Source organism: Corythoichthys intestinalis, chromosome 9, assembly GCF_030265065.1.
Source record: "Corythoichthys intestinalis isolate RoL2023-P3 chromosome 9, ASM3026506v1, whole genome shotgun sequence".
In the NCBI taxonomy this organism is placed as follows: domain Eukaryota; kingdom Metazoa; phylum Chordata; class Actinopteri; order Syngnathiformes; family Syngnathidae; genus Corythoichthys; species Corythoichthys intestinalis.
The window spans coordinates 37,601,909-37,627,486 of record NC_080403.1 but is presented as its reverse complement, the minus strand read 5'-3'; the positions used below and the strand labels follow the sequence as shown (position 1 = coordinate 37,627,486).

The 25,578-nt window shown below is 39.2% G+C and overlaps 1 protein-coding gene across 22 annotated transcripts in view; it reads left to right on the top strand.

Moving 5' to 3' along the window:
- Window positions 1–25,578, top strand: part of cast (calpastatin) — a 91,140-nt gene that overhangs the window by 37,928 nt on the left and 27,634 nt on the right. For 9 of the 22 annotated variants that reach the window (XM_057845389.1, XM_057845390.1, XM_057845391.1 and 6 more), the window contains 4 exons: window positions 18,991–19,059; window positions 23,432–23,554; window positions 23,854–23,955; window positions 24,110–24,229. In XM_057845389.1, coding sequence (XP_057701372.1) covers window positions 18,991–19,059; window positions 23,432–23,554; window positions 23,854–23,955; window positions 24,110–24,229 — 414 coding nt within the window. The remainder of the gene's footprint in view (window positions 1–18,990; window positions 19,060–23,431; window positions 23,555–23,853; window positions 23,956–24,109; window positions 24,230–25,578) is intronic. The other 13 variants (XM_057845403.1, XM_057845404.1, XM_057845406.1 and 10 more) reach the window with 4 other exon arrangements.

Sequence of the window (25,578 nt, the reverse complement as noted above, 5' to 3'; positions counted from 1 at the left end):
GATTGTTTGTCAACACTTGGCTTCTGCTTTTAAAAGAAGTTTACTTTGCGTTGAGCTATCAATAGTGAAAAGAAGCCTTCACAGACTTGTTGTCGCAGTAAACAACACAACTGTTCTATTTATATCGTCCATGTGGCATCTAGCTCCATTAGTAGTTCAACAATAGTTTTAAAAACAACTCCTTAACATGTGGTCCGGTGGCATCACAGAGGTTTAGCGTTAATTATGTTAGGCTCATAGTTAATGGGTCCTGTGTTGTCAAATGCCAAGAATACTGTGTTTGGGCCTCCTGTATAAAATTTGCATACTTTTCTATGTTTTTGTGGGATACACCGGCTTCTCAAATAATAAAAAAAGATGAATGAATGAATCACTTTAAATTATTGATTAGTAAAGTTGAATGTGTACACAGTACCCTGCCTCTTGCCTATAATTGGCTGGGATAGATTGTAACTCAACTAGGGCTGCAGCTATCGAATATTTTAGTAATGGAGTATTCGACTGAAAATTCCATTGATTAATCGAGAAATCGGATAAAACATTTTCTTTAGGTAAAGTGCAATTATAAATATACATGAGAAAACAAGACATTTCACCTAATGTTGAACCATTTTTAGACAATCAGTGTCTTTATTTAAAATTTTTGAAAACAGCCAACAATTGCATCTCAGCTGTGACTACAAAAAACCCCCCAACAAATTCACTGCTTTCATTAAAAAAACTTCTTATTTCATTGTCATTACGCTTGATTACACAAATCGCTTAAAAGTTTTTGTGTTTGTCCCACGTGTTTTAATTGAATTTTTAGGTTCTTAGTTAAGTTTTAAACTTAAGTCTAAATCGTACTTCCTGATAGGATTCTGAGTTGCAGTCTTCAAAATGCTGTAAATGTATGATACCTGTTGTATTGGAGCACATTAGGCACCAGTGCTACTTGGTGCTTTATCCATCAATGGCTACCGAGCTAAAATTGACAGCTTTATCATGTTTTTCATTTTACACCCTCATCACTCTACAGCGCTGTGTTTTTACAGACACATTAGCCACACATTGAAAGTAGTCATAATTAATAGAAACCTAGCCCTCCGCAGGGCTAACAAGGCAAGGTACAGTAACCAGGGCTGTCAAACGATTAAAATTCTTAATCGAGTTAATTACAGCTTATAAATTAATTAATCGTAATTAATCGCAATTCAAACCATCTAAATAATATGCCATATTTTTCTGTAAATTATTGTTGGAATGGAAAGATAAGACACAAGATGGATACAGTATATACATTCAACATACTGTACATAAGGACTGTATTTGTTTATTATAACAATAAATCAACAAGATGGCATTAACATTATCCATGGATAGAAAGACTTGTAGTTCTTAAAAGATAAATGTTAGTACAAGTTATCGAAATTTTATATTAAAACCCCTCTTAATGTTTTCGTGTCAATAAAATGTGTAAAATTTTCAATCAAAAAATAAATTAGTTGCCCGCCATTGTTGATGTCAATAATTACTTAAACATTGCTCATGGGTGCTGAAGCCTATAAAATCAGTCGCACCCAAGCGCCAGCAGAGGGCGGCAAAACTCCATAAAACACAATTAACAAGTGGGCATTTCAGTGTATTGTCATTTAAATCTGTCTGAGCGGGGCATGTGCGTTAATTGCGTCAATATTTTAACGTGATTAATTTAAAAAATTAATTACCGCCCGTTAACGCGATAATTTTGACAGCCCTCACAGTAACATTAATCTTATTTATCAGCGCTACGTTAACTTAATTTTACCTCGTCCCGAGTATCGCTCCTGCGCTCTCGGAATAAAGCAGTGCCTTCAGTGGAGCGGGGGCTAGGCGGGCGGGTCGCGCGGGTGCGCCTGCCCACATTTCGGGGGCGGTCATCGATTGCTGGTCCAGACAGGGGTGCTGAAGCGTCAGCGCGGCCGCGGGTAGCCGAGGCCGGGCGGGGGTAGTGTCATGCAAGCGGTGTCTTACAGTGAATACATGAAACAGTCTTTGCCTTGGTCTCCAGGTGAAATGCTGCCACACGTGTGACATTTTCTGCTTTATCTTGGTGCCTTTCTCTTCGCTTTCATCAGCTTCTACATCGGAACGTCTATGTTCATGCGTGGATGAAATCAAATATATCGGCCGCCTCTCCTTTCTTCCTCTATGCACGTGACTTCACAGCGTTGTGCATTAAAAGTAGTCTGGGCAAAACGTCATGCTTAAGAGTTGGCAAAATTAAACGATTCCTCGAGGAGGAGAAAATTCCTCGATCAGTTTTTAAAATCGAGTTACTCGAATTATTTGATTAATCATTTCAGCTCAAAACTCAACTATGAGTTCGCCCTCTCGGGTTTTGTCAAATTGATAAAACGCTTGTCTAATGTTGCTCAACCCTCACACCAGAAAAAAATCTATTGTACTGGTCCTTTAAAATATTGGTAAACCCAGTTTTGTTAAATTCAACTAGTCTTGTGTGCATGAGCATGTCTACAAAGAGAGCCTGGCTTTATTGCATGAAGAAGCAAGAGTTGAATCAGGACAACTTGCGGTTGCTTCATCATAACAACGCACAGGCTTACAATGCTGTAAGTAACCTAATTTTCTGTTTGAGTGGGGCATCATTGTGCATGAAGATGTTGTAGAGACCTGAAGGGGTTTACTTTTCTTCTTACTTACAAATGGTCGAAACAAGAAACATAAAACGTAGCTTTTCAGACACTAGCCCTGCAACTTTTTTGATATTCGTCAGATGTGATATGCAAGTATGCCCAACTTAGCTCTTTCAGAAGCTTGAAAATAGCATTGCTCAATGAACGGTATGTCTCAAAATCTTTTGTTCCGGTGTTCTCTGACTGTGTTTCCAGTCGAATTGATATCCCTAAGCACTACTGAGCATGCACAGGCAATCACCCCACCCCCAAAGTTTATTACAGGTCAAATATCCGTCAATTTTATCTACTATTTTGACGTCTTTGCTGTTGTTGTTGTTGCCTGCAAGTGAGTAATATTTTTAGAGTATTTTCAGTTTATAGTGCCTAATGACCACTAACCTCTTTAAGCAATTATATATGCACGAAAGACTAGAATAGAATATTGATGATATTGCTAAGGAAGTTAACGTTGTATGATGAGCAGCAAACAAGTGGGTTGCTTGGGTTTTAATGGCGTTTTGATTATTGTTCAATATAGAATATTGTGATTCTAGTGGGAGAACAGTGGGAGAATCTAAATATCCAATATAATAATATATCTAAATAGACGTGTCAACATTTAAGGTAGATTTGTTCAATGTTAAGCTGCTATCAACAACGGGGAGTTCAGTTTACTTTGACGCAAATCAACAGAACACCGGCATTTGAAAAATATTGCAAAAATTGATTTGCAGAGGTATAAGCAATTTGTATTAGTATGAGTAAATCACATTGAACATGCTACATGCTTCTATTCCTCCATTGTTGTTGCATTTTGGTACCAAATAACTATGGTAAAGTGAGTTGAGGAGCTTCATTTAGCACAGTTTTGCAGCAGGGCTTATTTCCTGCGAAGTAAAAAAAAAAAAAAATTATATTGATTATTCACATTGACAAACATCCATCCATTCATCCATCCATTTTCAAGACTGCGTATCTGTGTCAGCGTTGCGGAGTGCTTGGGCCTATCCTGGCGGACTACACCCAAAACTGGTCACAAGTCATTTGTAGCATTTACAAACAATGTCCTTTCTTTTTTTTTTTTCTTCTTCTATTAAATATCTCTGTCAGCAGCTTTAGTGCCAGGCAGAACTATTCCACTGAAAACAACTAAGTACCTCGCCATTGAGCCTACAGTATATGCTTGAGTCTGTATGCTTTTTAATAATAGTTTTCTTGTTTTTGGTGTTGTGCTGTGAAATAGTCTTATAAAGTAAAATATGTCTGGCTCAATGCAGGTTGAAAAATAATGCGTTATAAACAGTTAAGGTTTAAGATTGTGCAAAACAGGCCAAACAGCAGTGACGCTTGCTAGAAAATAGCCCAAGCACATTACAAAAACACTGATACATGGTTTAGTCCCCTGGGTTTGAAAACTTAACTGTTCAATACTCCACTGAGCCTGACAGTGATACTGCATAATAAACTTCACTCTCTTACACTCCTGCCCCTCACACCTCTCTTGCTTTCCACCTTTTTATACCATGATGATGTACACCACACTTCACACCTCTTTGAGCTGCCAGCTCTATTTAAATGCTTTAGCACTAGCTAGAAAAGCAGCTGCTGCCATTTGAGCGCATGTGTTCGTCTGTGGTTGTGAGGGGCGGAGCCCGAGATTAGTCATCAGTTTTCAAAACAGGCTCGAGCTCAAACTACTTAGTTGGGTAAGGCCTGGGCCTACTGCATTGTTGGTGCTCTGACCTTGTTGTCCTCATGTTATGTATTTGATAGCTCACAGGTGATGGTGTGACATTTGACGTCTGTGAATCACACCCATCGAAACCAGAGTACAAGCCATGGATTTGTTTGGCATTATGTCTCTTCTTGTTGGTTTGAGAATATGTCACTTTTCAAGCCATTAGTAAAAACTTGATTCTATTTTAGGCTTGCACAAGTTTTGCAATCCTGAATTGACCAAAGTTGTTTGTACTAGAGGTGTGCGAAATTTCCGATTCTTAGATTATTCACGATTCGGCCGATTCAAAAACATCCAAATTCCGATTATTGAAATATGTCAAATAAAGCTAAACTAAAACACAGTCAGCACGGTCTTCGGGACGCAATGAGGAACGGACCGAGAGTAAATATCATGCTTATCATTACCCGGGTAATAACAATGCTCAACTCATGGCTCTGGCTCAACTCATGCCGCTAGATGAAAAAAAAAAAAAAAAAAAAACCTGACTGCAGCCGGCAGCCGCTACAAACTACGTCCACACAATGCTACGGTAGATATCACATGTGTAAAGAATTAGATGCGAAATGACAGATTCGGCGGCGTTAGCAGCACATGTATAGAAAACTACATGCAAAATGACAGACTTGCCGCCGTTAGTAAACAGCAGCCATCTTAAAGCAGTAGTCTTCCCTGGCAGGCTGTTGTCGCGAACCTTCCAAGTGAACCTAATTAACTTTTTATCTAAAATACTCCTAAATCGGCAAAATCTTGACTTGAATCTGTCTTTAAAACAGTTTTAAAACTTTGACATGTCGAAAGTAGACACAAGGGAAATTATGGAACAACAGTAGCAATTTTAACAACTTTAATGATTGATTCACAACTAGGGTTGTTCCGATCATGTTTTTTTGCTCCCGATCCAAACCCGATCGTTTTAGTTTGAGTATCTGCCGATCCTGATATTTCCCGATCCGATTGCTTTTTTTTTTTGCTCCCGATTCAATTCCAATCATTCCCGATAATTTTTCCCGATCATATACATTTTGGCAATGCATTAAGAAAAAAATGAATAAAACTCGGACGAATATATACATTCAACATACAGTACATAAGTACTGTATTTGTTTATTATGCCAATAAACCTTCAAGATGGCATTTACATTATATTAAAATTCTTTCTGTGAGAGGGATCCACGGATAGAAAGACTTGTGACTTTGTATATTGTGACTAAATATTGCCATCTAGTGTTTTTGTTGAGCTTTCAGTAAATGATACTGTAGCCATGCCCAAATGCATGATGGGAAGTGGAACCATGACTGTGCGTAGTGCTACCAATTGATATATCTTCTCTGCGTTGGGAAATAACATAAGGTGTTAAGAAAAAGATCAATTGCTATCTTGCTTCCCCACATTGCTTCCCATGATATTTCTAATCATCGGGAGAGGGTTTGTAAGGCTTTAGCCAGTTAAAAAAAGGCTCCAAAGGCTGCCAAAATTCACTCTACTCATTTTACGCTGCCTTTTATCTCTCTATATAGGTAAAACGGCGCCATTACAGATTGAGTGGGACAATGCGTGAATGGGTCGTGCAGCGCATGCATTAATTGTGTTAAATATTTTAACGTGATACATTTTTTAAAAAATTAATTACCGCCGTTATCGGGATAAATTTGATAACCCTACCTTAAGCCTAAACTAAAGACTCTGGATGAGTGTAACATATTATGCCTGTTACATTAAATACAATTAGAAAACGATTTAACTAAAAAATATATTTAAAAAAAGGCATGGCCGATATTTTTTTGCCGATTCCGATACTTTGAAAATGACGTGAACGGACCCGATCGATCAGGACGCCGATCGATCGGGACATCTCTATTCACAACATTAAATTAATTGGATGTACAGTACTTTAAAGCTGCTGATACAGAATGGGAACTTGAATATTTTATTTACTGTTTTGCACTGTTAACTTGATATTGAAATAGTCGTTTATTTAAGCTTGAGAGGATTTTTGTACAATTTTTGTAACTAATGTAGGAAACATTAACCACAGCTAATAGCTGGGAGGAGGGTATGTGCATCAATAATCGAATCGTAGCCTCTGAATCGTGATCGTAATTGCATTGTTAGATTCCCAATTCTAGTTTGTGCACTATCTGTGTTCTCAATTAAACATGTTAGTCACTTTATCAAGAAGATGAATAAAAGAGAAAGGATACTTTCTGTCCTGTAGCAAGGTTTTAGTTTTACATGGGACTCTGATTGTTTTCTTTTTTGATATACTGAAACGAAATGCTGCATTCTGAACAAATACTCTTTGCTTAAGGTGTGTGCAAGGGTAGATGAGGGGTGAGGAATGTAGGAATTCTGCAGATGGGAATTGAAGCATAGTTTGGGTGGGCCTCATCTGAACTGATATTGGGTGCGTTCTTATGAACAAAACGTATAGAATATCTAGGCGTGATCTATTGGACAACGTGTATATATGATACTTGTTCAGTTGAGGATCACGTTGAAGGAATGAAAAACACTGTGGAAGTTTTCTTTGTTGTGGATTAGTTATCCGTTTGTCCATGAGGGACCGCCCAAATAAAAAGCAAAACAAACTAAGGACTCCTCAGTGAATCAGAATCCCTGCATTGTCGTCCATTCTTTATGCTATATGTCCATATATTTAAATTCTTTATCCTGGTAAATATTTATGAGTGGAGATCCCTTACTACTTGCTATCTATTCTGCATCCAAGTTTCCAATGTGATACCAATCCACTAAAAATGAAACATGTCTTCAATGCAGGCAATAAGGTCATTAAACGCTTAGGAGTGGACCAAAATATGTGCATGTAAATGCAAATTTAAAAAAAAAACAACAACAAAAAACAATAAGAACCCTGCACTTGCTAGTCTGACTGAATCTTGGTTTTGCTGTAATACGTTTTTATCAATGTGGCAATAGGCAATGTTTTATGACAAAATATAAGGCCTTTTCATATTAGTTGAATGTTTTTTCATGATACTTGCCAATGAAGTTAGGCACCATGGATGAAGCACTCTGCTATTTCTACTAAAAATTGCATTAGAAGTCAAATAAAGTGCATCTACTGCATTAATCTGCAATTCTCAGAAACTTAGTACAGTTTGTCTTATCAAAAAAGCTTTTGTAACGCAGTGAGATGTTGTTAATTACAGCAAAATATCTTAAATGTAGGTTAATATACCGGTTTTATTGCCATGGCAACCTTAAATAAATTTTATGTAAACCATCTTGAAGCTAAATCAGTTCTGGTATGCAAGTTAAGAAAACAACTACTTTTCCCACTCTGTTCTGTGATTTGTGTTCTGAACAGTTTCCTCCATTATAACAAGGGATTGTGTAGGGCAAAAATGTCTAGGGTCAGATATTAATGTACTATATATTAAAGCTGGCTAATAAGAAGGTACCGTATTTCAGACATTGTCTAATGGCTTTGCTCTGTACACTCAGCATGGCTGCACTTTGACATGTGCAACAGTTTTCAGTCTCAGGGATTTACTTTGTTTTGTGAAGCATAAAATGTAGGCAGAGCCTTGAATGCAACGCTGGGGTTGTTCATGTATGGGAAACAGACAAAGACACTCGAAGGCGAAGGACGCATTTTCCTGAGCTCCGTTATCTGTCTCTGATAACTCAGGCGCCAGCTGGAAGAGAAAACCTCCCAAATATGCCTAATGCACGGAGAAGAGGAGAAAAGACTGACAAGACTGAAGAAATGGAAGATTTAAAATCTTCTATGCAAAAATTAGAGCTAAAATTAGAGCAAATTATGGCTGAATTCCCGAATTCTGAATTCTTGGTCAAAAATCGGGACCTCTTGAAGCAGAATCAAGACATCTTGAAGGAATTCCAATTGCTGCGGGCTGAAAACGAGCAACTGAAGAAGACGATGAAAGACAGAGATGATCGTATCAAAAAATTGAAAGCGAGAACACGCGCATATTCGCAAGTTCTTCAGGGTGACCACGAACCAAACTACGCAACGGTGGAAAAACAGGTGACTGACAAGTTACAAGAATTGGGAATAAGAGTGGAACAGCAATTCATTCAACAATGCTTTCCGCTAGCTTCACGAGTGAATAAACCGCCAATGATACTTATGAAGCTTACTGATCGAAAGAATAAGATAGCTCTCCTCAAACAAGGTCGTCTCCTGAAAGGATCCAACATCTTCTTCAATGAGAATCTAACCTGCCGCAACGCTGAAATAGCTGAAATAGTTGAAATAGCTGAAATATTAGACACTATCTTTACTAATGTCATGCTAAATGAGACCCAAAGTGGTATCTTAATTACTGATATTACCGACCACTTACCAATTTTCACTAATAATACTCTGCACTTAAGTAACACAAATTAAAACTACGGCAATCTATGGGAGACTTAGATCAGAGCAAAATATCACAGAATTAAAAAAGGACTTGTTAACTCAAAGCTGGGACTGTGTCTATCATACAAGTGATGTAAATGAAGTGTATGGCTGTTTCATAAAAAAAAATAATATAAAATAAAAAAAACTAGAACAACTATGATAAACACTGTCCTATGAGCCTCATTCACAGACAACGCAATTCTCAAAATAAACCTTGGATGACCAAGTCCCTTATAAATGCTTGCAGAAAAAAGAATACTTTATACAAAATTTTCATTACCCAAAAGACAAAACAGGCAGAGGTTAGGTACAAAAAATATCGAAATAAATTAAAATCTATTTTGAAAGCTTGTAAAAAACAGTATTATACAAAATTATTAGAAGATAACACAGACTACACTTGCAGATTATGGAAAATCATGAATGAAATTATAAAAAACAAAAAGTCTGTACAAGTGTATCCAAATTATTTTTATGCTAATGACTTGAAGATAACTAATACAGATGACATTGCAAATAATTTAAATGAATTTTTTGTTACAATCGCCGCTCCTAGGTTAGCGGAGAACATTCCACATGTACATTACCATACCAAACAGCAAAGGGCCCTGCACTCCTTATTTTTGCACCCTGTGAAGGACACTGAGATAAGGCATCTGGTTGGGACATTGGGAAACAAAGCCTCGACAGACGCGCAAGGCATGGACATGAGGCTTATAAAACTTATAATAGATGACATTCTTCAGCCTTTAACATATATTTTTAATCTTTCTTTTTAAACTGGAACATTTCCGAATGAAATGAAAATAGCGAAAGTCGTCCCCGTATATAAAGTAGGGGACGCACACGTATTTAACAACTATAGGCCTATCTCCATTCTGCCACAATTATCCAAGATCCTCGAAAAACATTTTAATAACAGACTTGACAAGTTCATATCAAAGCAGAGCTTACTAAATCATAGCCAGTATGGTTTTAGAAAAGACCACTCAACTGCACAAGCGCTGACGGAGTCAATGGAAATTATTACGGATGCGATTGATCAAGGACAGTATTCTGTTAGAATTTTCTTGGATTTGAAAAAAGCATTAGACACAGTAGATCATAATATATTATTTGACAAATTAGAGCGACTGGGAATTAGAGGAATAGCTCTAGACTGGATACGTAGTTATCTATCTAAAAGGCATGAATATGTGACAATTAGTGGGAAAAGGTCGGAAAAACTTGAAGTTATATGTGGAGTACCTCAAGGCTCTGTGTTGGGACCAAAATTGTTTCTACTATATATAAATGATATATACAAGGTATCCAGCATATTAAAAATGGTGCTTTTTGCTGATGACACCAATATCTTTTTCTCAGGTAACGACCTAAACAGAATGACCCAACAAGGGAATGAGGAATTAGGCAAGCTACAAGAATGGTTCAATGCCAATAAACTGTCACTAAACCTTAGTAAAACTAAATATATGCTATTTGGCAAAAAAGGACTGAAAGAACATCTAGACATTCAAGTAAACAAGGTGGCGTTTGAACGTGTTAGAGAACACAAGGTATTAGGTATAATACTTGATGATTCATTAACATGGAATGCACGTATAAGAGAACTGAAAAATAAATTAGCTCGGAGCGTCTCCATTCTTTACTGAGCTCAAAATGTAATAGATCACAGGGCCCTCCAAATAATTTATAGTGCACCGTTTTTGCCCTATTTGATGTACTGCGCCGAAATTTGGGGAAACACCTACAAATCTCGTTTACAGCCTCTGTTGGTCATCCAAAAAAAAGCAATACGAATTATTCATAAGGCAAAATACACAGCACATACACACGAGTTATTCATCAAATCCAAGTTATTGAAACTGTATGATTTAATAAATTTCAAAACGGGACAGATGGTGTACAAAGCCTCAACAAATAGCCTTCCGTATAACTTGCAAAGTCGTTTCCAGGCTAGGGAATCGAAATACGATTTGAGGGGAGAAAATGTGTTTAAACTTAACTATGCTAGAACAACACTAAAATCATTTTCGGTTCCTTACTCTGGTGTAAAGCTTTAGAACAAACTAGATTCTGCAGTGACCAGCTCCGGGTCATTGGCTGTTTTTTAAGAGGAGGTATAAACAAACCTTATAAAATAATTATGTTGCTGACTCACACTAACTCTTGGTCATAATAAGAACGGTACAAATGTTAAATAATGTCTGGGTGGCAACTCAAACCTGGAAGCAAAACCGAGTGTACCCAAAACAATGGAAGGCAAAAATAAAAGAGGAAAAAAAAAAATATATATATATATATATATATGTATATATATATAAAAAAAACAAAAAAACAAAGGTGACTCAAAGCCAATGCAAACAGAACTCACAAGGACATATCATCTGTTGGCTGTAAATACACAGACAAGTGACTTCAAATTCTGTAACGACATGGAACTGGTCGATTGGCCACTGTCCTGCCCAAGATCTTTACAATGCGGTCAGAACGTGGAGAACGCGCCTGCCCAAAAAACACCTTAAAGTCTGGATATTGTGGAGGATAGCTGGGGTAGATGGCGGCCGCTGTGTCTGACCACACTCGAAGTGGAATGATATCGAGGATGTTTCCTTTTGGTGCGCTGCTGGCAGCTACTCTTCTGATTGTGCCAGGTGGGACAGTGATCGCTGAACTGAAGGACCTAGCGACGCCAGTCCCCCAGGCCATGAGTCCACAACCGGAATGGCGATGCAACCTATTACTAAGCTGCCCAACCTTGAGATGAATGTTCGTCGGGAGTCAGCAAGGAATGAAAACTGCGACGAGGATTAAGTCGACAAAAGGAGGGTGGCGGACACGGCCTACCATCGGCCCTCGGCTATCCCCTATCCTCTGGATCAAATCAACGGAATAAACTAATTAGTGAATTATGAACTAATCTACTGGATCTAATCATCATAACGAGCACGTTGCCACGATCGACAATGGACTATTGGGAAAATAAACAATCAGAGGGGATGGTTAATATATTTAAAAAAAACAACAACATTGTAATCACTACGAAATCTGAACGTCAAATATTGATATTCGATATTTTCTGCGTCCTATATGGTATACTGGGGACGGGTTTCAATAAGCTTCGGCTTCTCCCGTCAGCCCTTTTCGTTTAGGGTCGAATTAATTGTTAACACATATAAATCCTGTATGTTTGGATTTGTCATGCCTGAAGGGAAAATAAATAAATAATAAAGATTAAGGAAGTGTCGGTGAACTGTGATCCCCTTTGGATTAAGCTCTGTTTACTTTGCATCAATATCAATCAGTCAATAGTTATTTTGACTTCTTATTCTTTTTGCATGTACAGTACAGTATTATTCATTCACTTATACAACTTATATAAGGGATAACTACTTTATACCAGTTACAAGTATTTGGCAATGTATAAGCGATAACTGCTTTATACCAGTTAAAAGGTAGCATTGGTCAAATGTTCCCTTGCATTCGGACTCGTCTTCAGTTGTACACTGCCTTCATATGACCAAAAAGCATATGACTCACCCAATCCTGTTGGGTAACTTCCCAGTAAACTTTATGGCACAAAAATATTCTTGTGCTGAATGTGGTTAAAGAGAAGTGTGATTTTGTTATCGTATGTAAGAATCGGATAGAGAAAAAGATGCGTCATTTTACACTTTCTCATGTTTCACCTTGTCATTGTTCAACTGTCAACTTCTGTATCACGGTATTCTGCCTCTGCACCATTCATGTCTTTCTGATTGTCAGAGGCACTTTTAGAGTGTTTAGATTGCTGACAATTCTGACACACTCACAGGGAACTACTATATCAATTGAATTAGCTACCAATTTGTGCCGCACATAAGCCCCTTTTACACATACCTAAACACCGTTAAAATCCCGGAATTTAAACTGGTAGCCTGGGTCGACTGACACGGAGCTGACGCGGACATTTTCCGAGTCGCGTCTTAGGGGCAGTTTACATGGCGACTCTGCGACACGAAGACACAATGACTGAGTAGCGGAATTGCCTCTCGTGCATATGGTGTCGGCGAAGACGGAAAATTCTGAATCCTGCCTCCAAAGTGGAAGAATTCGATTGTGGGGGCTTGAGAGGGGCTGGCTCCGCATGCATATCAAAAGCTCCTGCCGCGCGGGACCCGCGCCGATAACGTCAGCACTCATATACGTCACATTGGGCGTGCGCAGCGGTGCAATTAAACATTAAAAACAGCAAATGATGGAACGTCGGCTTTAATTTACTGTTTTAATATTATTTTTAAATTCAAATATGTTGAATGTTTTCATTTTTGTGCCTTTTTGAACAAAAGAAAATGCCATTGCTTGGAGTGGGTTGGCATGTTGTCTTCCAGGCTGAGGAGGTCAAAGTGCATCATTCGCTGTCGCCTTGTAAATCTGCACTGCCCCCTAGGGCCTGGCATGAAATTATACATCGTTTTCATGTAGAATTGCGACATTTTTGGAATGGAGACGGAACCGTATCAATGCAAATTTGAATTTTTTCGTCTTTTTGGAGAGTCAACATGTAAACTGCCCCTTAGTAAAATGTCCGGAACTTTCCCGGGAATCGGTATGTGTGAAAGTAGGCGTTAAATTCCCGGGTCACAGCACGATGGCTGATGACTTAAATATCATGGCAGGCCATCGTCATTTCCTCTTTCTTCGCAGTAAGACAAAAAGCGATAAACAAACATCACAATTATCAACATAGCAAACTGGAAATAGCAAAATTGAATTGAAACATAATGAAATTTAATTGCTACTGGATTGTAGAACCAAAGAAGAGAGTCCATCGTACATCTTTGAAAATGTGAGGTTTATTTTGTTGCCCATGTCGACCAAAAATGTAATGTCTTGGTTATAAAATCGCACCAGTCGCCCTCCCCACTATGGATGCAACGATAGTTAAGTCACGGTTTGGTACGATTTCTGATACGAGGGACACGATTTTTTATTCGATTCAATACATTTAATGCTCTGAAACAACAAATACAAGTGTTATTATTATAAATTTTTAAAATGTTTTTTATTTTTTATTTTGCTAGCATGCAAAAATAACTGCCATCATATAAACACGCATTTTAGTGCATAATATTTATGTGCTTACTTCTTACTGATCTGAAGAAATTTTTTATAAAAGTGCAGAGAACAATCTTCACTGTTTGTAAAGTGAGGCGGAGCACACTGTTGCTTGCTACAACTCGCTTAGCAGCTAGGTTTTCCACATGTTCAAAATATCCTATTTGTGGTCCGAGTTCATCTGTGTCATGTACTGAATTAACATTATTTGCAGCATTATCTGTAGTCACTGGTATGGATTGATTTGGCCTGCTTAACTTCCATTCATTTACGGCAGTTTTTAATTCATCAATGTAGTGTATAGACTACGTATCCAATGATCCCTCTGGGCTCACGCAGCCAATGGCATGGTATCTAACGTAGCACATCTAGGTTGCTATTTGATGATATCTAGTGTGTGCGCGAGTGTTGTCGGAGCATTAAAAAAGTTAACAAACTCCACAGAAGTCATCTCTGCTCATTACTGCACAACACCAGCCTATGACAATCGGCTTTCAGCAACAGGATGAGTTTGAAGTACAGCGCTCTTAATTTGCCACTCATTGTACAGCGGATCTGTACGACGTTGAAGCCGCCTTCTTAAGCTTTTGTCTTTCCTCGCTAGCAATGATCCTCGTGTGCCATAAACAAAAGCAGCTCCCGCCCAGTTTGGGGGAGGAAGAGAGGGGGGCTGCTAGCGGGGAGGAGCTCTTTCGTTCTTTTCAAGGCAAAGTGGGCAGCTTGGCCAGCGCGGCGAACATTTTAGCGGGAGCAACAAAAAAAAAAGTTTGGAAAATACATTTTGGGAGCTTTTCATTTGGATCGAATATTTTTGCTTATTGAACTGAAGACTGTATATTGAACCGTTCAGTATAAAACCGAGTATTGTTGCATCCTTACTCCCCACACAGAGAGCGCCAAGTCGGCAACATGGGACAAGTCTGTGAAAGTGTTCAACCCGCGTTATTCCCGGGATATCTCCTCGTGTGAAAGCAATGACGCGGGATTACGTGGTAATGGACTGGGATATAAGTCTGAAAGGGGCTTAAGTTCACATAACACTTTCACGTGATCGATTCCCATTTAGTGACAGTGTGAATATGAGTGTGAATGGTTGTCCGTCTCTACAATAATTGCCGTGCGACTGACTGGCAAACAGTTCAGGGTCTAGTTTGCCTTTCACCTAAAGTGTGCTGGGATATGTGTCAGCACCAACCTTGACCATTACCCCTTTCCCTCTGGCCAAAAAAACCTGTGTCAACCCACTAACAATCGGCTTTTGGTGGCAGTGGGAAAGGTGCAGCGACCCGCCTCAACCCGTGTCAATCAACCCGCCGATCCCGCGTTAAAATCACCTCGGCTCCGATCGTCATGCAGTGTGAAAGCAAAACCCTGGGTCAACAGTCAACACCCTAACGTAGGCTCTTACGTGATGCGTCATAACAACATGATCCCAGTCGCCTCCCATTTAACACGCCCCACAGTTACGTCGATGCTAACAACAAAGCTAGTAGAAGAAGAGCTCACGTCGCCTACATTGCCTCAGCACAAGCAGAGTGTTGATCCTTTGCCACATTTCGACTATTTTGAGGGCAGTAAAAAGCATGAAAACAGAGAACACAAACGGAAAGGAGGCTTCCATAATGCTCTGCATTGTTAACTTCCATGAATAGAATGAATTTGTTCGCACTTGTCGACGTTGATCTTAGCGTGGTGATGTCACGTAACCTTACGCACGGCTGAGGAGGGGTGAGGGGTTAGACGGGTGAAAAAAAAAAGACACGGCTTTTTTTTGTCAATGGGAAAGGTGCCAAATGCCAATTGCTAGTGGGTTGCATCGTCTTGGAAAAAACGCGAGTTGACCCATGAGTTTCAGTGGGAAAGGGGCACATGATAAGCATTGTTGAAAATGGATAAATGGAAATTCTAACTCAAGGGACTTTTCTTTAGTGCTAACTGATCAAAATGAAAACATCCCAGATCGTGGACTATTTTCACACTGAAGTTCAGTCAGCAACTGTGTGGTAACTTAGCAACAATATTATTTACTGCAGAAACCACAGACACATGACTAACAAGTGGCAGTGTGATGCCCTGGGTGCTGTATGAGCTCACTTCATAATTATCTTCCGCCGCCACAGCTTTTCTCTTTCTCATCATAGATAGGTGACACAGTACGACCATGAGTTGTTGTTGAGGAGGTAAAGCGAATGTGACAATGCTTGTGATTTGCATGCTTTGTCAAGCTTATGACCTACTTTGTGTTACATGTTACAACACGGGTCCATGAGGCGGTCACTGGTGTTTAAGAAACAACCCAACCCCTCTTACATATCTGCAGTATTGCAACAGAAAGGTTTCACTATCCTGATTGAGCTAATGTAGTCCACTCACCCAGTCTTTCAAACTCCACACTCCTTTGAATCTAAACACAATCCTTGACTCTTATTACAATACCTACAATTTGTATTTTTTCACTCACTTTGGAAAGTATTTACCTCCAGAAATGTATTACCTTTCTTACCTTGATATTTCGACAAACTGTCACTTAAAATTTTTATGCAAAGCACTAGTAACAATAAAACTACATGTGCCTTATTGTAGATGCCTGTGCCAGGCACGTAATTTTTGCTACACATGGCGGGATGCTGGTGGTCATTGAGGTCTGCATCATACAATTCTATGTCAGTTGACCTACTCCACACTGGCCTCCAGTACAGTTAGGAGATCCAAGAGAAAAGAAATTAGGGATACCTGATCTACAGTAGTCACCAGAAACACATTAGCAGTTTTGAAAGGGTTACTCACTAAAACCTTGAACTGCTTTGGAAATAGACTAGTGATATTTGGGGGATTAATTCTAATACCACAGAATTATTAAGTGTTTAGCATAAGAGAGGTTTAGATATTGTTTAGCAAGGCACAAAACAAGTGCATTAAAAAGCTGAAGAGTAATTTAATGGGAAATAATAATGTTCTCCAACTAGACGGGCCAGTTCTTTTCAAAATACAACAGGGCAGACTGCAATCATGCTACTGTTGCGGCGCTTTTTAATTGCACCCCTAAAAGGAATCAGGCACTGTTACTGGGCTCCGCCTAGACCCCGAAAGAAAGTTAAGCCACTTTGTTATGCCTTGTATCATATTGTTTGGGTTGATATCAACAGAATGCCGTTTATTTACTCGCCTCCCATTTACTATCACCGTTTATCCACTTAAGCTCCATTTCGAGGGCAAAAGGACATGAGAACAATAAGCCACAATGCTCAAGATGACCCAATGACCCAAAAACTTGCATTCATATTTATGGTAATTAAGGGGTGTGCCATCTAAGGCACCCCACGATTTGATTCGATTATGATTCAGGGTGCTACGATTCGATCATTGAACGACGATCACGGTATAGACGATGATCACGACTATCACGATTACCGATCCATCATACATTATTAGTTAATGAAGTAGCCCAAAATATGTACAGTATGTCCATTTTTTATTTTAAAATATTCTAATGATTCAACAGGACCGATGGAAACATGCCCATACAACAAAAAGCTGCCCTTAAGCTGTTTTTTTAACCATTAACTATTTCAAAGGCAGCACTTACAGTATTTCTCAACATGCCTATAATACGCAAAGCTGACCTTAAGATGCTTTTTTTTTCACAAGAAGGTGCAAAAACATAAGCTGTTTCAAAGGCAGTACTTATTTCTCTCAACAATACAATAAAATTTACACTGGTGGAATGAATTCCATATTTTCCGGAAACAAAGTGCCTTTAGAAATAAGACTACATTAAACCTGTAAACTTTGTTTTCACATATTTCTGTACTATTTCGCATGTTTGTGGTGTTACCGCTGTACTTATTCCTGGTTTTACACATTCTGCATATGGAGTAACTTTTGTACACCACCAAACAACGTACAAATGGTCATGGAAATACATGTTAGCGAATTTGCTAATTAGCATAACGTTCGGTGCTAACTAGTGACATCTCAAAAACAACAACAATAAAGGCTGAACAGTACAAGAGGGTTCATGTACTCACCTCTCTGAATTTCGTTCCGCTAGCAGAGGCTGTCATTAAGTTATTAGGGAAAATAATCGTTTTTGAACATTTATGAATCATAATCGAATTGTCACGTGTTGAATCTCGATGAATCTAATAATCAATGTAATGGCACACCGCTACGGTAATTACCGCAATCTTGATAGACAAGCAGAACATTGGTCCAACATACAGGTCCCACAATTATAAAGGTTGTTTACCATGTCTTGACACATTACGATCTTGACACATTACGACAAACATATTAAAACCATAGACTTTTAGTCAGGATGTTTTCAGGATACCATAAGCCCACTGATTTTACAGTACTCTACATTCTGCCTATTAAAGTGGAATTAATACATGCGGTTACAGTTGTGATATAGAGTTTGACTGATGCCATGGAAGTTTAAATGGTGGAAACAAATTCTTCTGTCTTTACCAAAGATTTAAAAACAACAACAACAAAAACAATTTTATTCTCCATCCATGCAGGAACTGATTTTCGCAAGACATCAAAAAGTATCCATTCTATATGGTTTGCAATTTTCAATGTCCAAATGGTTGCTGTGGAAAAGTAATCAAAACAACACTGATAATATTACATATTATCATTCACAGATTGTCTGTGTTCGTTTCTCAAACACTTTGAGCATGGCAATTATTGTATTACACGCATAGCACATCAATGACTAAACTAAATGACAATAATATGCCTCTTGTGCCTCAATGCTTGTGCTCTTTGTGCATGGTTCAACAAAACAGACACACCCAATAGTCACACATCCAAACGGGTATGACACCGACACAGATGTAAGTCTCACCTCATGTGAGCACCGCCCCTATCAACCGGAATTGCATCGCTGTATGATTTATTTGTTTTTGTGTATTTCTGTCTGTGTTAGTTTTGTTGTTGACTTTTTAAAAAACTTTTCTGATTTCACATTCCTCAGATCCTAAGATAAATAGCTTGGAGTCTTTTTTTGCGACATGATCTTGAAATGATCACTCCAGTTTTGTGTTGTTAGATTTTTTTTCCCTGCCGGCTAACTTGTCTGTGTGTGTGTGTCTCTTTGCAGTCGCAACCCAAACAGGCCACACCCAAACCAGCAGCTCAGGTCTCCACTGTGACGTCTTCTCAGTTTGAGGTACTAAAACTTCCTTTTTAATAACCGCAAAGCTCTTATCTGACGAAGCATTTTCTCCATTTGCATACCTCCGACTGAGATTGAGCGGATTTTTGTCTTGATGACCTCTGACCCTATTGTTATATGCTATGTGAAGTAGTGTTGCTGCTTTTCCTGTTTCAGTGCCAGATATTTTGATAGCAATGTCTTATAGTTGAAAGAGGGAAGTGAAGTGATTTAACTTGGAAGTTGTGAAGTTGGTTTATGGAAATTCCCCTTCCAGTGTTCATGGGGCAGTTTACAGCTAAAATAACAAATATTGTAGGAAACCTTTGTACAGAAAACTCAAAACTGACATCATGAAACTGTCCAATTCTCTCTCGAGCCTTGGGTTATTTGAAATACTATTACAATGTGTTCTCTACAGCAAAGAGGAAAGTTGCAACTTTATTTGAATCATTGATCTAAACCTAGTTTCAGATGTACTCTGTCTTTAGTTTCATCTTTAAGCCATAAGAGTCTTATTTTTAGGTGGTGCCCTTTATGCCCTTTATTAATGCCTATTCAGGTCAGTTTACAACTGCCTGCCATTCTGCAGGTGTGACGATTCAGCTCTCACTGTACTCCATGCATTTGTTTCATGCCATATTTACCCATAAAAGCACATCTTTCTACAAGTGCTATTAATGCAAATCTGTAGGCATCCGCTAATGCTTGCTGATTAGTTCACAGCAGCTGTCAACAAATAACTGAAACAGTGATAAAATTCTGTATCATCTAGGGATGTGCGCAACAAGTCGTTTAATCGTTTAATGGCCTACTCATAATTAAACGTTTCGTATTTTACTAGTCGATTTAACGCAGCATTGTGCATCTTGAGCCCCTTCCAGACATACACAGCACTCAGGTAAATCCCGGAATTTAAACTGGTAGCCCTTATGTCTGAAAGCAATTTCCTGAGTCGACTGACACGGATATGACATCGCATTAACTGAGTCGAGTCCTAGTATAATGTCCGGGATTTCACCCGGCTGCGGCACGCATGAAAGCAGCCTGTTGTTTCCTCGGTCACAGCACGAAGGCTGATGACGTAAATATCATGGCGGGCCGATCGTCATTTCCTCTTTCTTCACAGTAAGACGAAAAGCGGCAAAAAAATATTGCAATAATTATCAACATGTCAAACTGAAAACAAATAGCAAAATTACATTTGAAACATAATGAAATTAATTTGCGACGTAATCTTAGAACCAAGGACAAGATAGCCCATCGTCCATCTTTGGAAATGTGTGGTTTATTTTGTTGGCGATGCCGACCAAAACTGTCGTAATGTCCGGGTTATAAAATCCCGTCCCTTGCCCACTACACACAGAGCGCCGAGTCGCCAACACGGGACAGGTCTGAAAGTCTCCGTATTTCCCGGTACATCTCCCAATGTCTGAAAGCCATAACATGGGAAAATCCCGTGTCACATTACATGGGAATAGGGCTGCAGCTGTCGATTATTTTAGTAGTCGATTAATCGATGAACTAGTTAGTTCGAATAATCGAGTAATCGGAAAAGGAACATGAAAAATTAAAATACCTAAGCTGAGCCTTAAATGGTATTAAAAATAAATAAATGAGGATCTATGTACAACAAAAGAACAATTGGCTTACTTACATGGCAAAAGTCTGCTAGCTTAAATGCTATAAAATGCTAACTTTTTTTTCCAATGCTCTTAACAGATGGTTCAGACTCATAATCCCACAAAAAACGGCTAAATATACATATAAGCTAAATTGCAAATGATATTAAAAAACATTAGCGCAAAGAAAAACTTAGGTTACGTTGGTCTTAACAGGGAGCAGTTGGATTCAGCCATGTGAAATGAGGCAGACCAGAGGGCAATGTATTCACCCTAATCAATAAACTAAATGTAAACACTTTCAAAATAAACCATTACAACGCCACTTTAATTAAACGAATACTCGAGGCAACAACATTTAATTCAAATATTTTTTTCTAATCGAATACTCGAGTTAATCGATTAATCATTGCAGCACTACATGGGAATTTAGCATGATATAAGTCTAAAAGGGGCTTTGGTCTTCGCGCCTCTGCCTCTTTAGCACACGCCAAAACACCGTGAGAATCGCGTTATCTAAACGGGCAGCTCTTGTAAGTGAATGCAATTTCCCGGGTCGACTGACACGGAGATTACGCGGACATTTCAAGGGTTGCGTCTTAGTATAATTCCCGTGAAAGTCCTGGGACGAGACTTATGGGAAAGCAAGCGTTAAATTCCCGTGTCACAGCACGATGGCTGATGACGCAGATATCATGGCGGGCCGATCGTCACTTCCGCTTTCTTCGCAGTAAGACGAAAATCGGTAAACAAACATCACAATTATCAACATATCAAGCTGGAAATAGCAAAATTAAACAGAAAACATGACGAAATTAAATTCCTACTGGATCGTAGAGTCAAGGAAGAGAGTCCATCGTCCATCTTTGGAAATGAGTGGTTTATTTTATTACCGATGTTAGGGTGTGCAACTGCAGAAACAAGGTTGTAGCTCAAAGCAGAAAACAACGGAGGGATCCGTTCAAGGATTTATTGATTACAAACAAAAATACATGCGAGCGTTGAAAAGGGGGAATAACACAATGGATCTGTGATAGTGTGACCTACTGTGACAGTAGGCCGACGGGGATCAATATTACTAACCGAAGCGGTAGGCAGAGATAAGACAGCATAAATGCACTCAAATACCAGCACAACGTAGGGGATTTCAAATCACGCCTTAAAACATTTTATTTTTCTTCAGCTTTTAATGTGCAATGACTGTTTATGACCTTGTCTTTTATTTATTTAATTTCTTATGTGTTTTTGTTTTATCTTTGAGTGTTAACTTATTTTGCTGTTTTATGGTATGTAAAGCACTTTGGACTCCTTTGCAGATTTTTTAAAATGTGCTATACAAATAAAGTTGATTGATTAATTGAAAGGGGATTTCAAAACGAGGGCAGCAGAGGTGCCGAATGGCGCCAAGCAAGTTTATATCTCGGCACCCCTCTCTTGGATCGCCTGGGCTTGAATACAGTCTTGATGAGTTTGAATTGGCTGCAGTTCCCTCTGGAACAAAACACGATTTGACCAACATTGTGACAGCTGATGCCAGCCAAATATGACGTAATGTCCGGGTTATAAAATTGCGCCAGCAGCCCTCCTCGCACAGTGAGCTCCAGTGGGCAACAAGGGACAGTCATTCTCGGGACATCTCTACATGCGTGAAAGCAATGACGCGAGTAAATCCTGTGTCATCTTACACGGGAATGTACCTGGATATGTTTGTGAAAAGGGCTTTTATAAACAGGCAACCAGGAAGAGAAATCCCCCTCATATACACAGACACATAAGAGGGGTCCGCGACACAAAGTTTGGGGTAGTTTTGGCGAATGTACCAGGAATGTATTTCTCTTTCAATTGTTTACCATTATTCATTCAGTTTTTGCATTGGGAAGAAACACACAAGACATGTTCTTTTCACTTCTTTCCCCAAAGTATGATTAAAAAAAAAAAATCAGCTTGAGTGAGTCCACTCAAGCTGCTCTCGTACACACAATGAGTTGCAACAGCAACTGTTTAACAAGTTAACCGATGATTGACGCATGCGGTACTTTGAAGCTTCGAGTTCCAGGCATTTGTGGCAAGATCAAACATTAAACGTCTATCATAGTTAACTTTAGTAAGCAACTCCAGTGCACTGCCTGAGCAACAAAGGGCAGGGAGAGAAGGGGAGGGAGGTACAGTGAGACTACGCGATCGGCTCGGGAAGCTCATCTGTATTTTATTAATTGAAAAAAAATACGTGATGGACTGAGGGCGCGAAGTAGCGAGGGATCACTGTAAACAACTTGTTCTGAATGTTTGGGCTAAAATATCTCGTAAATACACAAAACTTTTGCATTTTAGACTTTTTATTTAATATGTGTATTAAATTCCGTGTTTTCTTGCTTACAGACTTTATTTTATAATTAGTCGCACACACTTGCACAAACTTAAAAAAAAAAAAAAAAAATTTGAGTGAAAATTCTTACCAAGCAAGTTCATTACTACACAATTTTCAACTTGCAAGTTCCTCTTGTGATTTTTAGATTAACATATCATATATAGTATAATAGCAAGTAATGACCCTGCAGTTGTGTTTGAATGAGATTGGATGAATGAGTCTATTGATAGACCAATGAGTCTATTTTGACGAGACAATCCTTACTCTTGAGTCAAATTAAAAAAAAAATGAAGTTGTTCAACCCTTACTCCTATATACAGCACTGTGATTTGAGCCATAAGGTACTTTATGTAATTGAGGGCCGATGATGGACATCTTCACTCCTGGTGCTTTTCAGAAGGCATCATCGGGATCCACCATGGCTTCAAAGCCTGGCGGGGTTACGACCCCAAAAGGTGTCACGGCGGGAAGTACTTCCATCGGGACAGCAGGACAGGGGGTTCCAACAGCGAAACCCCAGGTAGACTGACGCTGGGTGATGACGGTGAAAGCGTAGGGGCTTGACTTTAGTGTGACAGGAACTTCTTGCTTCCTTTTTCTGGCTTTGCTCGCTTATCTTGATGCCAATCTCTGGCTTCTTCTTTTTTTATGTGCGTTGCCTGAAGCTTTCTCCATATCATGACCCTTCAGTGTTATCTACAGCACAGCCTTGACCTGTCCGTCTTCATTTTCTGGATTGGGGGCTTTCCCACAAGCTTTTGAGCTGCCTACACACATAACCTCATGGCATCCAGTAAACACTTGCTCCTTGGTTTGTAGACTAACACCAAATCCACTGTTATTGACATGTCGTCTGCTGGGTCAACTGTTGTCAACATGACATTGTCTGGGACGAGGGGAAGTCCCAATATGATATCGAAGGTAACTGCTCATCTTGGAGCTCAATGGGTGATAGAGGTTTGCATTTGTTAGCTTTTTGCCTTCAACGTTATTCTGAGACATTTTTGTCATTTTGTATCTTTTGACTGAATTGACGATGTGCGTTTTTGAGTAATAGGTATGGTTTGGTTTATAGACGCCACCTGTCACCACTGTAAAGTCGTCTTCTGCTGCCAGTGGAACAGCAGTGACTACAGCAGCAGCAGCTAATGCTGCCATATCGACTTCTAAAGGCTCGCCAAAAAACACGGCCAAGGTATACTTGACCGTTCAACCGCCAGAGCGCCAACTCATTTGTGTCATCATGGGCCACATTTAGTTATGGTTTCCCTCGGAGGGCGATTTTAACTGTAAACCATAAATGTATGTACAGTATTATTGCATAGTTCCTTTTTTTACATATTCCATACACAACAAATCGATCGACCACAGCTTTACTTTGGAAATTAGAAGTGAAGGAAAATTCTACTGTATTCTATTTATATGAGGGGTTCTGTGACAAAAAAATGCGTCTTCAACATCTTTAAAAGTGAAATCAGTCTGCAGAGTAGGTATAGATTTTAGCAAGAACCATGAAGTAAATGATGACGTAATAGATTTGCTTTAGCTGGCTCAGGGCTCCAGAATAACATTTTTTTTTACTAGGAGTACTGTGGCCCCTTTTTTAGGGGCACAAGCATAAGTTTCAGGCAGCTGAACACTCAGCAATTGGGAAATATCAAACAGAAACACAGTGAGGCGCATACAGTGCCACGTATGACGACCGGAGACGACCAGGGAGACGTGTGCGTACAGTGGCCGAGACAGGCAGAGCCTCTCCGGGTGTCTGTTTCGTGAGTCTCGCTCTCCTGGAAGTGGCAACAATTTGACAGTCCAAAAAGTCACGAAAATGAAAGCGATTTCACACCTGTGTCACTTGGGGTACCACGCGTTTTTTTCGTGGTTTAATTTTCCCCAATGCATTTTTATATACTCCAGTTCGTCCGGCATCAAGTCAGAAGGGGCAGACCCTGCCGCTGGCCGAGCAGCGACCGCTTCACAAATTGTCCACCGCCACCTTTATTTTCTTCTGTTGTCTTTTCCCTTGGCAAGCCAGCTCGTTACATTACTGCCAACTAGTGGATTTAACCGTGAAGGACTTTGTCAGCAAAAAAAAAAAAACTCAATGTTTCTGGTCGCGCATGTGCGAGTGGATGAAAAAAATACTCGCACTGGCTCTAAATTTAGTGCCGAAATGCGACCATCTCTCTGGAGCCCTGCAATCTACATGAAATGATGCGTTGGTTGGAATTAGGGCTGCAGCTATCGATTATTTTAGTAGTCGATTTATCGATGAACTATTTAGTTCGAATAATCGAGTAATCGGATTAGGAACATAAAAAATTAAAATACCTGAGCTGAGCCTTAAAAGGTATGTACAACAAAAGAACCATTTGGCTAACTTACATAGCAAAAAGTCCGCTTAAATGCTATAAAATGCTAAGGCTTTTTTACAATGCGCTTAACAAATGGTTTAGATACATATTCCCCCAAAAAATGGCTAAATATACCTATAAACTAAATTACGAATATGAATTGACCAATTGACGAATTAAAGCAAAAATT